Source organism: Oryzias melastigma, linkage group LG5 (assembly GCF_002922805.2).
Source record: "Oryzias melastigma strain HK-1 linkage group LG5, ASM292280v2, whole genome shotgun sequence".
In the NCBI taxonomy this organism is placed as follows: Eukaryota; Metazoa; Chordata; class Actinopteri; order Beloniformes; family Adrianichthyidae; genus Oryzias; species Oryzias melastigma.
The window spans coordinates 22,380,605-22,393,322 of NC_050516.1; the positions used below are offsets into that span (position 1 = coordinate 22,380,605).

Below are 12,718 nucleotides of genomic sequence, written 5' to 3' on the forward strand. Positions count from 1 at the left end.
TCTGTGACGCTGAGCTTGGCTCGAGTCCTTATGACCAAACCGTACAGAGGAGGTACGGGAAACAGAGAGACTTTTGTCCAGATCCTTGCAGAGATATTCTAAATCCTCTGGGTTTCTGCTTCAGTCCGTCGTGTTTCTGCGTTTCTGCTTCAAATTTCAGTGACTTCTTAACGATTCGTAGGTTGTAAGATGTTTTTATTGTCAAACTTTGCAAATGTCTAACTTTTCTAAAAGACCCCACACACACATGAACATATATTCCTGCTGCAGTTCCTACAGGCTCGGGATTGAAGTTGGGACCAGTAGAAGGATGACCATTTAGCTCTGGAAACCAGTTTACCAAAGAGGAGCCCTGTCCAGCCCCCCCGTCCAACTGTGAGAACTTGTCACCTGCAACAGAGCCGGACAGGTGAGATGGAGCCGGCCGAGCCTCACACTGCCGTCGTCAGATCTTGGGACTCACCTGCATCCTCTGAGTGAGAAACCTCAGCTTCTGCTTCAGACACTGGATCTCCTGAGACAGAAACCATTGAAGAGCAGGACGTCAGAAACTGGTTTTCACGGTTCCTGTGGTCATAATCCACTCTGCTGAGGAGGAGTCTGACTACCTGAGCGAGTTTGTCATTCTGTTTGAGTTTGATTTCAGGCAAAAGCTCCTCGAGTCTCTGGATCTGGAAAACAATCAAAGAAGACGTTCTTCATCCTCTGCTCCTCCTTCGGTCCATCTACCCTCAGACCCTGAGCGATAGGTTGGACCAGGACCAGATCCAGAGCACCCCCACTACCTACCCTGCAGCATGCAGCCTGCAGTCGAGTCTTCTTGCTCCTGGTGATCACAGTCAAGGGAACGCTTCTGGGCTTTGGATGGACTGCACAGAAATGAAAAGTTCAGGAAGAAGAGCTAGGAGGTGTTGGGATGATGACCGCCTGCTCACCGTGCTGAAATGTTTGGGTCACCTCCAGAAGCAGAGGCCTGTGAAGAGACAGCATCAGTCCAGAAGAACCCTGCACAGGTGTGTGGATGCAGAAACGTACGTGTGCTCGCTGCTGGCTCCTGTGCAGCTGCTCAGAGGGATCAGACGGCCCTGATGGTTCCTGATCTGCACACAGACGCTCTTTCAGGTTCTCCTCAACAACGTTCATTCTTACTGTGATGATGCTGTTACCTTGAGAACGACGCCTTCAGAGTCGATTCCAAAGCTTTCGGTGAGAACCTTGGAGATAAACCAAAAACACCGTAAAGAACTTGATATACTGAACAGGTTAAACCTCACAGACTTTCACAGTAAATGTCAGAAGAATTTAAGAATCAAACTCCTCAGAATTAAAGAAAAAAAGCTTGCTACAACATCCTCGAGCTTCATGCATAGATATCCGCCTTCAATCTGAATCAATCGCTTTGCTGTCTGGTTCTTCACAGAATCCTCCCATCCATCACAGCAGCTGCTCTGAAGCAAGGGTCCCCAAACTACGGCCCGCGGGCCGGATTTAGTCCGGCCCCCAAAAACTATCAGAGACGCATATATACATATATGTTTTTCTCAATCTGGCCCATTGAGACCCACATAGAACGTGACTTTCTATTCCACCCTTCTCCAGTCTGAACTAGACGGGAGAGGAGAGAATATTTGCTGGTTTAATTGTGTGAATGCTGTAAATCATTCACACTAAGCACTACTAGCTGTTTTGGCGTAATTAGACATTTTACCAGTTTTTTGGCTAATATTTCAGCTGCATGCCAGCTGTTTTGACTAATTTTTATTTATTCTTAATTTTTCTAGGCTAATTTGGCATTTTGCTAATATTTTAGCTAGATATCAACTTCAGCATCTTCAGCAGCCACATTCAGCTTACAGCATTTGCACTAGTATTTTTCTGTTAGCCTACAAACTGACCCCAGCACCACATCAGAGAAGAAAACAGTCATGTGGCCCTCTCTTGGAAAAGTTTGTGGAACTCTGTTCTAAGGTCTCCATGATCTCTGGACATTACAGGACCTCTGGAGAACATAAAAACTCTGGAGATCACAGGATCTCTGGAGATCACATTGGATCCCCAGAGAATGTGTGCAGTCTGAAGATGGCTAACGGTTTGAAGCTTCTCCAAACCCCCTGATAGTTGAAAACAGACCAGATGATACCAACCACAAAGGAAATGATTGCGAACAGCTTTGAAGATCTGAAGAACAAATGAAGTGATCGCCAGCACAGGTGAGAGGATGAGGAGCACACAGTTCAGAGGGGGAGGAGCCTGGCAGCATTTGCTCACCTGTCTGATCGCGGTGGACTCGGCTGCTGTTGGGATGAGGACTTCTCGAAGAGTCTCCACCTGATCATCTGCAGAAACTGTGAGGAAGATCTGCTGTTCAGAAGATGCAGACTGACACCCCCCAGTGGATGGGTGGACAGATGTGAATGGATGTGGATAGATGGATGTGGATTGTCCAGTAATCTCATGACTAATCATCCTAAACTCCATATATTTGTGTGTCGATGTAGATATTGGTGTTTGTCTTTGATTGGTTGAAATGAACTGTTTCCAAACCCAATATCTTTGGTTCTGACAACCATACGGTTCTGCTGAGGTTTCTGCCAGGCCACCGACTGACCATAGTGTTAATGTTCCTTGTGGTCAGAGCTCACCATCTGAACAGTTTTTGGAAGTTTAACTTAAATCTCCTAAAGAGTGAATCTATTGTGAGAAAGGAATCCAGTTAAAAAGATCACAAACTCCAATGAGCTCACAGGTTCTGTTAAAAAATAAACATTTTATTTAATATTAAATTAAATATATTAAATTTAAATCTGTCACAATTAGTAAAACTATGAGAAAGGACAAAAAAACAAGAGTGTTAAATGGTCCCTTTATTAAATAGGCATTGTAGTAAACCCGAGTTAAATGGTGATGACAGACAGGAAATATCTCATATACAGACACAGCTTTTTGACAAGCTTTTTGAGTGTATGTTAGTACAGTGGAGCCTTTGTAAGGTCCAGAACTAGATGGATGGAAGAATGAGAAAATAACTTTTCCTGTCTTTGGAATTTGGAAAGAGACAGTCCCATCTTTTCTTCTGCTCTTCACAATATGTTCATTAAACTATCAAATAAACACTATAGTTTTATTTGGAGGAAAAAAACGCACTAAATGAAAACATCTTTCATGGATAAAAACATTGAGGATTAAATGTGATTGACCTTGATTGATTTAAAGGGCTGTTAAAGTTAAACCGGATCCAGTCTGGGCTCAGAGATAATTTTGGTTCTGTGTCCCTCCATACATTTGTGACAAAATGAGAGAATCTGGAATTCCTTCTCAAAGCAGATTTCGATGATAACAAATTACCAGTTAAATGATCAAACCTTCACAATTTCTACTGGGAAATCATCTATGATTACAATGTTTCACCACATTCTGTGACTCTGTGGAACAACAGATATTTATGGGAACAAATACATTTTTCTTAGTGAATGAAGAGGAAATTTGGTCTGTAGACTCTGGATAGATTCTGGTCATTCTCCCAGAGCAGTTCTGTCAGAAATATAACTTTATACCAGTCAAATCATTCTATAGAAAAGTCATCTAAGCTGTTCCAGTGGAATTATTCATTCAATAACATTATTATATATTAACCCATGACACTCATTAATAATAGAAATGATCCAAATATTAGCTAAAAATGTAATAATCACTTAATGAGAACAAACCTAAGCTGCAATATTTATGTCAGAAAACCTCAGAAATATTATATTGCTCATAAATCTGAACAAGATAGAGTAAATAAATCAAGAACTTTATATATAAAATTCCATGTTTTTCCTAAAGTTAAATAAACTAATTTTTAAATACTGAATGACATTATCCGTCTAAAGCAGGGTTGTCAAACTCAATCGCACAACGGGCCAAAATCCAAAACACAGCTTAGGTCAAGCAGGATGACATTTATTGAACATTCTAAAACTACATTTTTAAAACATTTAAACTTTACTTAATCAATGAATGCTGTGAGCTAGCAGAAGATACTGAATTTGATAGCTAAAAATGCTGAAGCTGACAGTCAGCTATAATATTAGCTAAATGCCAAATTAGCCTAAAAGTACTTTTTAAAATTTTTTAAAAAAAAATTAGGTTAGCTAAAACAGCTAGCATGTAAATATTAATTAAACTCCAAATAGCCTAAAAAATCTTACTAAATTCCAAAATAGTCCAAAAAGCTAACAGAATGCCAATTATAAAAACGTTAAAACTGTAACTTTTAACATAAATATGAATAATAAAAATATTATTATATTATATTATTAGTATAATATTATTCCAGAACAAATCAACTTAAACCTTAAATAACTTTCAATATTTTACTCTCTGTAAAAATGTGTGATGTTAGAAATCAGCGTAAGATAACATCGGGCCATTAAAAACAATAGAATGATCTGAAGGGCCGGGTACAATCAGGGCCTTGACTTTTACACGTGGCCTTAAGAACTTTCAAGACTAATATCAAAACATGAACATTTTTTGAAAGGAAACTGAAAACACAACAATTATTTTGTCCCTAAATGCTAACTTTCTGGAAGCAAAACCTGATTGGAGAATATGTTAACATTTTCATCAAATTCATGCTTCTCTTTTTAGAAAATAGACGAGATTGCTTGTCTTCGAAGGCTGCTGTGATGTGAATCATGTCGCGGTTGCCATGGTTACGGGAGCGCAGACACCTGCAGAAAATACCGTTTTTGCCGCGCGGCTCCATCCGGATCCAGACTGAAAAAACCTGGAGGCGGTTTTCAGCGACAACTCCCGTCATTTGGATGTTTTCTCTCAGAAAAAAAAACGCCGTTACGATTATGACCATTGACGTGAATATCAATTCTCATTAAATGGTTATGACATAGCTCGGGACACATCCGGTGTGGACTTTCACAATAAAGGTTTCTCGTGTTTCTGGATTCGACCGGACTTGAAGCTGCTAGGAAACTTTAACTGAAAACGGCCTGTAGTCTGATCCCAGTCTGTCTGATACCATCAAAAAGACTCAAACTGAAGAATGATATTAAACTGAAGGGTTACCTGCAGCAAGGAGCGACCAGATATGGGACTATTTGGGGGCCTAAAATATTTGAAACCCAAATAAAACATTTTGAACAAAATATTGGTGTTTGGCCAAAGAAAAAAAAACCCATGCAGCTCTCTCACAAGGGCTTTTTTAGTTCAACCACGCGTCCAAAACTCTGTTCAAGTCTGTTCAAAGGGCCGTCTTATCGAAACGTCCTTATGCTGCATAAAATGGCTTTGTGGGTAGCCCTTATTATGCCACAATAGCCCAAAACGGACATTTTCAGATTCAAAAACAGAAAAAAGAGTTGAAAGTGAAAAAAAATGTTTTGAAACTGAAATTTTGAGTTTTGAAACCTAAAAAACAGAACATTTGAAGCTGAATATAATTAAGTCTATTTTAGAATAGCAGAAAGTTTTGGAGATTTTACATTTTTTGCCAATATTTTTTTCAAGCTGTTTTATTTGGGTTTCAAATAATATTGGCCCCAAAACAGCTTGATACTTTTGTCCTTCAAGAAAGGCAGAAAAGCGCTGTACAAGTATAAGCTTTTTGCAGTAGAAACAGTCTGAAATTGTGTTTTGCATCTGTTCTGCTGGGTTCTGGACCCACCTCTGTGGTCTCTGGTGCAGCAGGATCTGCGGGTCTCAGGAGAACCTCTTCTCTTTCTTCCTCCTTTTGTCTGAACTCCAGTAAGTGAAGCGTGAGGCTGTGATCCCAGAACATCCTCCTGCTGCCATTCAGCCTGTGGTTGACCCCCCCATACTGAGGGGAGGTTTACCATGAGCTGATCTGGTTGTGAAGAGTGCATGACTCCATGCACAGATTAGAGCATTACTGAATCTCTGTGGATCCCGGTTGACTCCCTCTCCATTGATAGATTGTCTCAGACCTGAAAACAGCTTTTCTGCTTTGATAATTCTGAAGAAATGCAGCCGTTTAGCCTTTTTGTCAGAGCTTTCCTTTCATGCCATCAGGGAGGAGCTGCACTGACTTCATCTCCTGTCAGGTTTTTCTATGAATTTTGAAGAGTTTCTCTTTCTCAGGTTCCACCGAGATTATCCCAGTAGATTCGGGGAATGTCATTCACATGGAAGAAAGACTTCCCAGCATAAGTCCTGGGGAGTGAATGAAACAGCAGCTGGAGGTCTGGCTGACTCTGAGGAGCAGACGCCGCCGAAGTTGCTCCACTTCATGAACCAGCTTCTCCTCGAGCTCTGGGTCAGACGTCATGGAATCACCAGACAGAACAGCAGCAGCCACAACCTTTTCCATCCATCGGATTCTGGGTTTGGAGCTGGAAACTCCAGGAGGCTGCATGGAGTTACATCAACGCCGGACAGGTGAAAAGCTAATGTTTGACAGGATCAGACAATGTGATCTGATGTGATCCATCTGATCCTTTTTGTGTTCTGCTGTTATCCATTTGATCCTTATTGTGTTCTGCTGTGATCCGTCTGATCCTCAGTGTGATCTGTTGTGATCCATCTGATCCTCAGTGTGATCTGCTGTGATCCGTCTGATCCTCAGTGTGATCTGCTGTGATCTGTCTGATCCTTATTGTATTCTGCTGTGATTCATCTGATCCTTACTGTGTTCTGCTGTGATCTGTCTGATCCTCTGTCTGATCTGCTGTGATCCGTCTGATCCTCAGTGTGTTCTGTTATGATCCGTCTGATCCTCTGTCTGATCTGCTGTGATCTGTCTGATCCTCTGTCTGATCTGCTGTGATCTGTCTGGTCCTCAGTGTGATCTGCTGTGATCTGTCTGATCCTCTGTGTGATCTGCTGTGATCTGTCTGATCCTCAGTGTGATCTGCTGTGATCTGTCTGATCCTCAGTGTGTTCTGCTCCCATTTCCTGTCATCCATGTGTTTATGGTCTCTCCTGCTAGCTTACATCCCCTCACAGCCCCATCCTAACTTTAGCGGTGCACAGAAATATCATTCTATCCAGCCGTACAGATCTGATTCAGATTCCAGATCTATTTGTCTGGATGCATCAGAATGGGGCGGTGCATGGAGACAGTGGCCCCGCCCAGCGCCTTTTGTACGTTACAAACACGATATTTTTCATAAGACCTTTTGTTTTCCTGATTAGAACTGCTCCTGATTCACCACGATCTGAATAAAGAAATATTCAGAAACACAGTTTTGATATTCATTTCTTTATTCATGCCTCAGAGACATGTTCAAAGTTGGAGTGGGTCTATGAGGGATTTCCTCCTCCTCATGTTTGATCATCTGAGTCCTGCTAGTGAGACGAAGGTAGAGGAACTCTGACTTCTGTTGGCTGCAGTGAAGGACAGCAGGAGCAGCCGCGAGGGTCCGGAGCAGCGCCGTCATCTGCACAGACCTCCTGCCGTCGGGAATCCAGCCGGCTCCCCGTCTCAGAGGCCAAGGCCCCGCACCGCCTTCACACGCAGACAGGTAAGCAGTTTCTGCTCAGCCAGGTCCAGCCGCAGCGCATCACTGAGGATGTGGAGCCGTCCTGCAGGTCAACGTCCTGGAGACGGTGTTCCAGGTGAACTGCTACCCAGGGATCCAGCTCAGGGAGCAGCTGGCAGCCGCTCTCCAGCTGGAGGAGGACAGGATCCAGGTTCTCTCGTTTTCTCAGCAGACGACTTTCCAACAACAGTAAAAAGCTCTGGTTCTGAAGCTGCTGGTTTTTCTTTCAGATCTGGTTCCAGAACCGACGGGCTAAACTGAGGCGCTGTCTTAGGGAAACCCAAGTTTGTCTGGTTCAGACAGCGGCCGGCCTCCTGGTCAGGCAAGAGGTCAAAGGTCAGACTAGGACTGCTGACTCAGACCTTCATCCTAAAGAAGAGGATGGATTCAGACGTGCTGGTTCTGCTTCTTCATGCTGGTCCACCTGAGGTCTTTCATGGGTAACCCTTTACCACCAGAGCGGTCACCAACGACAGGAAGTAGCAAACGCTCTTCAAACCAGCAGAACTGATGTTGAAGACGCTTTCTGCTGACGTATGACACTTCATCGGAAAGTGTCATACGTCAGCAGAAAGCTGCTTTTCTTCCCTTCAGAATCTGTTAGAACTGTATAAATATCAGATTCAGAAAATTGCTCAGGCAGAAGGACAGGGTAAATATAATCAATTAATTAAATAATTGATTTCAATTGATTCAAGGTTAACAGATCAATAATCGATTGAAAAAATATAGATCGATTTAGCACATAAAGCTAAAGTCTGCTAGCTTGATGCTAACATTTAATGGAGTTTCCCATAGAACAGCTAATGCTAACGCTCAGTCGACCTAAACATACATTACTGACTAAATGAACATCTTTATAAACTCACAGACAGGAATTTTCTAAACTCTTTTAAGGAAATATATTAAAGGTAACTATTTGTGATTTAAAACATCGATTTTTACTCATACTTTTTTCTTCTAGAATAAGGTGTAATGCTATATCACGATTGCCACCTAGTGGTCAAACTGAAACGTCCTCCAGGAGAAGCAGAACAATGTTTACAATGTTAATGATCTGAACATTTTAGTTAGAACTTCTCCTTTTATTTGTTTTCTTTAGGTAGTTTTGGTTAGACAGACATTAACTCTGTAAAGATTGTGTAAGGAAACAGACAGCTAACAACGAATTTCACTATAAAGTCTATAAAAGTAAACTTGCAACCATTTTTAGGAGAGCTATAAAAGGCTACTATGAAAAAAATTAAAGAGCAGAAAGGGAATATGAAAACACCACCAGTGTGTGAATGTGTGAATGGGTGAATGGGTCTGTGACTGTGAAGCACTTTGGGCCCTCGAAGGACGGTAGAAAGAGCTCTACAAGTATACATTTACCATTTACCATAACATGGAACATCCTAAACAAAGTAATAAATCCAAACTACTAAATTTACCAGAACATTGTGTTAAAAATGATCCTGTTTTAAATTATAGCAAAGAAATTGCTAAACAATTTACATGTTTTTAATTAATGTAGGAGCTAAAATAGAAAACTCATTGGATAGCTTCAATATTAAAGGAAATGAAGAAATGGACAGCAAAATACTGCAATCTGTGTTCCTTGGAGGAGTGGAATAGTGTGAAGTATTATCCATAGTGAGGAAAAGTGAGAATAAAACATCTATGGACAGTGATGGAGTGGACATGCTGATGGTTAAAAGAACTACTGACTGCATTATTAAACCATTGATGTTCATATGCAGTTTATCAATACAGTCAGGTGTCTTTCCAGATAAATGGAAGTGTCTAATGTTGTGTTGCAGTAATTTGACGGTGTTTTAAAAAAAGGACTATACTGCCCCCTGCTGTTTTGGATGTACCTCCTGTTCTGTGAATAAAAAAATGATGTTTGAAAAAAACTTCTTAATTACAATTTCATAAAAAACAATTTAATTTTAGATTGTTATGCTACAGTAGTTTGGTTTTATGTTTTAGATCATTGAATCTAGTTCTCTGTTTGTTTACTTACTGTATTTCATGTATTTCTGTTTTTGACAGAGGTGTGTGGCTGTCTTGAACAAACCCAGTTGGGTTTCTGTGACAAAACCATCACATGATTTCATTTTTCTGAATGTTTTTTTATTGCTTGTGTTCTTTTTATATGTGTAAATAAATAAATCGATTCATTTCACTATACTTTTTTCCAAAGAGGAAAAGCAAATTCTTGTTGCTTTTGATATGAGTTTTCAAAGGCGTCTGGCCTTTAAATGTGAATGAATGTGAGCTCACGGCAGTCAAAGAATGTGCTAGCATTATACAGTCTCCATATAAAAACTGAAGTGAAATATTTGGTGTTTTACTAAAAACGACAAAAATGCAAGAATCTCCCAAAACTTGAATCCAATAATAGAACGAACACAGAAACTGAATGAGTTTCTCTCCAGAGAAGGATTCTGCTCAGAAGACTAAAGGATTTTTCTGCTGACATACGCAGCTTTAGCTTCACACCTTAATGTTAAAATTATGACAGAAATCAATCAAGTCCTTTTTTTATGGAGATAAATAAGTATAACCCTGATTTATGTGTGCAGGATTCTTGATTTGTTCGTAACTTTGGAATTGTATGTATGTAATTCTTAATTTTTGCCCCTCATAAAATACATTTTCAAAAATAACAAAATAAAAAAAAATACTAAATATAATTTACACGTGCACAAATTAAAATTACAAAAGCTTGAAACTAAATACACACACAAATCTTTAAAAATCTCGCTTGAATCACTTGTCACACACACACAAAATCTCAGTTATACATGAATCTGAGGTGAGGCTCTTTTCACGTCTCACAGATTCTTTCCATTTTAAATTTAGATATAATTTGAATATTTTTATTTTTAAAGGGATACATTTTCTTGAAACGCTTGTTTAGACTTTTTTATATTAATTATCTGGCATATCTGTTTAAGAAAGTGGGAAAATGGCAAGTTTTACTGGATATTATTCACGGTCTAAGTTTAAAAGTGCCGATAAGAAAACTCTGATGACCCAGGATTCTAGTTGTATTTAAACGCATCACTCACAGACGAATCTCTGAGGCATGAAAAGATTCATGCATAACTGAGGTTTTGTGTGTGTGTAACAAGTGATTTGTGCGTAATTTTTAAATATTTGTGTGTGATTAGTTTCAAGGTGTTGTCATTTTAATTTGTACATGTGTAAATTGTATTTTGTATTTTTTTTAATTTTGTAATTTTTGTACGTATGCACATAACGAGTTACAAATCAAGAATTGTGCACACACAAATCTAAAGTTACGCACAAATCAGGAATAACGAACCCATAAATCAGGCTTATTTCTCTCCACACTTTTTAGCTTCATATAGAAAAAAAGAACCATTAAAGGAGAATGTTCTCATGAACTTCATGACAAAGGTGGTCTTTATTTTACCTTAAATAACACATTCAAATGACTTGGTGAAACAGCTTTTCAGGAACACCAGCTCCGTGTGGAACACTAAACCTGTTCATGTGACGACATTTGTTCTCAAATATTAAGCTTTGATTTCTTCCTCATGTGTAATTATGACGTCTGTAAAATCCCACTTAAATGATCTACATTTTACCGTCAAGCCTTCCTGTGTACAAACAGGTTACACCTCACAAATACTTGATCTGAAACAACAAGGACATTTCATGGAAACACAAGTCACTCTTCACAGAACATTGCTTTGGAAATCCTTATTTTTGTTTATCAGTTATTTAACAACCAGTCCTGACTTTTAACATATGAGGAGCTTCTTTCTAGATGTGACCTCCCTGTTCCTCCTCTAGAATATCACCATGTGTCATCAGAGTAAATGTTGATCTCTGCTCTCGCCAGTTTATGCTCCTGTGGGGAAGATACGTCCAGGTATCACAGGAATAACTATTAGTTCATGCGAGAATTACTTCACATGAACACTGTGACAACGTTGTCACGACCTCAGAGTATGTTTGATTGAAAATGTTTGTGGAAGATATTCTAATAAATTCTTAATAACCATAACATAAAGTAATTTCTTTTGGGATTGCCCATAGAGCTTACTCAGCTAAAGTTTTCAATCAAGACAGATTTAAATTAAACTTGAACACACTTTGTAGTCTTTGCTGCGATTCCTCTGAAAAGATGTTTCTGTTTCTTTTGGCTTTGTCCTCACGTCAAAGTGTTTGTGTTTGCATTCAGGACATCATCGATGCTGGTTTTCTGTTCTGGAAGGACGTCCAGGAGCCCGTTTCAAGAAGCAGGTTTTGTTGGAACTCCGAGTTAAGGAAAACTCTGAGTTTCTGATTTCATAAACGGAGGTAACTTAAACCCCTGAAAGTGGGTTGAACCAAACCCGTTGCATGAAGCGGTCTCCACCCCTTCTTAAAGTAAAGGATGTTCAAATTCCTCATTAACATTTTGAGAACATTCACATTAAAGACATCACGTTTCCAAGAGGAGGCGGGATTAATCCAGAGGAAATGTTATTTATGTCTGGAGAGGATTTTGAGGACACGAGTCGATTGCCTGGCATTTCCAAATTCATTTGTATTTGAGTGATCAATCAAAATCCTTTATTACTCCCACAATGGGGAAATTCTCTCAGTGGTGGGCAGCAGCTGCTGGACGGCGCTCTATCGCCCAATGCAGTTTTTCCAGAGACTCGGTCTTATACATTCACAATCTCATCCACCCATCCATCACACACTCCACCCATCGTGGCCGTGCTCTGACATCCAAGCAGATGCTTCGTGTTGCAGTAGGTGTTTTCGTAAATGGAAGTCTTCTTTATAACATTGGGGATGCCCAGCACATCAGTCAGCCCACTGTTTGCAGAATCATCAGGAAAGTCTGCCTCGCGCTCAAGCGCTTTTTATCCATTTTTGTTGTTTTTCCTGGACACAAACCCCTCAGAGTGATTAAGGAAGAGTTTCACAGGGTTGCAGATTAGTGTTGGATACATTTTAGAAAAGCATTTTGAAAGACAAAACTGTGACTCTGGATGAAACATATTGGATTGCTTATCAATCGTGACTTTAAGAATCTCATATATCAACCACTGAAATTTTGAGGAAGAGTAGACATTAAATTTGCTTTTAATACAAAAAGGCATATGCTTGAAGGAAAACATCAATTTCTGAAGTATGAAGCCCTATTGTGTTTGTTCCCGTTGCCATGGTGAATCGTAATCTCTTTGCTCAATTGCTCAGATCTTTGC

At 39.8% G+C, this 12,718-nt stretch overlaps 2 protein-coding genes across 2 annotated transcripts; one reads left to right on the top strand and one right to left on the bottom strand.

Annotated features, from left to right (window-relative positions):
• Positions 1-178: 178 nt before the first annotated feature.
• On the bottom strand, positions 179-4,932 carry si:zfos-1056e6.1 (uncharacterized protein LOC107988029 homolog). Its single transcript, XM_036211991.1, has 9 exons — positions 4,729-4,932; positions 2,269-2,345; positions 1,167-1,214; positions 1,036-1,100; positions 936-973; positions 790-869; positions 609-671; positions 464-514; positions 179-390 (listed from the first exon to the last, which is right to left on the bottom strand). Exons 1-9 carry the CDS (start codon positions 4,850-4,852, stop codon positions 337-339), a joined length of 600 nt encoding a protein of 199 aa, XP_036067884.1. The 5' UTR covers positions 4,853-4,932; the 3' UTR covers positions 179-336.
• A 1,346-nt stretch (positions 4,933-6,278) lies between these two features.
• hesx1 (HESX homeobox 1) lies at positions 6,279-8,180 on the top strand. Its single transcript, XM_036211756.1, has 3 exons — positions 6,279-6,396; positions 7,351-7,481; positions 7,549-8,180. The coding sequence occupies exons 1-3, from the start codon at positions 6,285-6,287 to the stop codon at positions 7,690-7,692; spliced, it is 387 nt and encodes a 128-aa protein (XP_036067649.1). The 5' UTR covers positions 6,279-6,284; the 3' UTR covers positions 7,693-8,180.
• The last annotated feature ends 4,538 nt before the right edge of the window (positions 8,181-12,718 follow it).

Excerpts from the sequence above, each read along its gene's own strand:
- si:zfos-1056e6.1 (XM_036211991.1), bottom strand. The coding sequence starts at position 4,852 with ATGGTCATAATCGTAACGGCGTTTTTTTTTCTGAGAGAAAACATCCAA. Across the intron at positions 515-608 it reads AGAATGACAAACTCGCTCAG|GAGATCCAGTGTCTGAAGCA; the intron begins GTAGTCAGACTC and ends TTTCTGTCTCAG. Across the intron at positions 391-463 it reads TTCTCACTCAGAGGATGCAG|GTGACAAGTTCTCACAGTTG; the intron begins GTGAGTCCCAAG and ends GCTCTGTTGCAG.
- hesx1 (XM_036211756.1), top strand. The coding sequence starts at position 6,285 with ATGGAATCACCAGACAGAACAGCAGCAGCCACAACCTTTTCCATCCAT. Across the intron at positions 6,397-7,350 it reads GTTACATCAACGCCGGACAG|TGAAGGACAGCAGGAGCAGC; the intron begins GTGAAAAGCTAA and ends TGTTGGCTGCAG. Across the intron at positions 7,482-7,548 it reads CCGCCTTCACACGCAGACAG|GTCAACGTCCTGGAGACGGT; the intron begins GTAAGCAGTTTC and ends GCCGTCCTGCAG.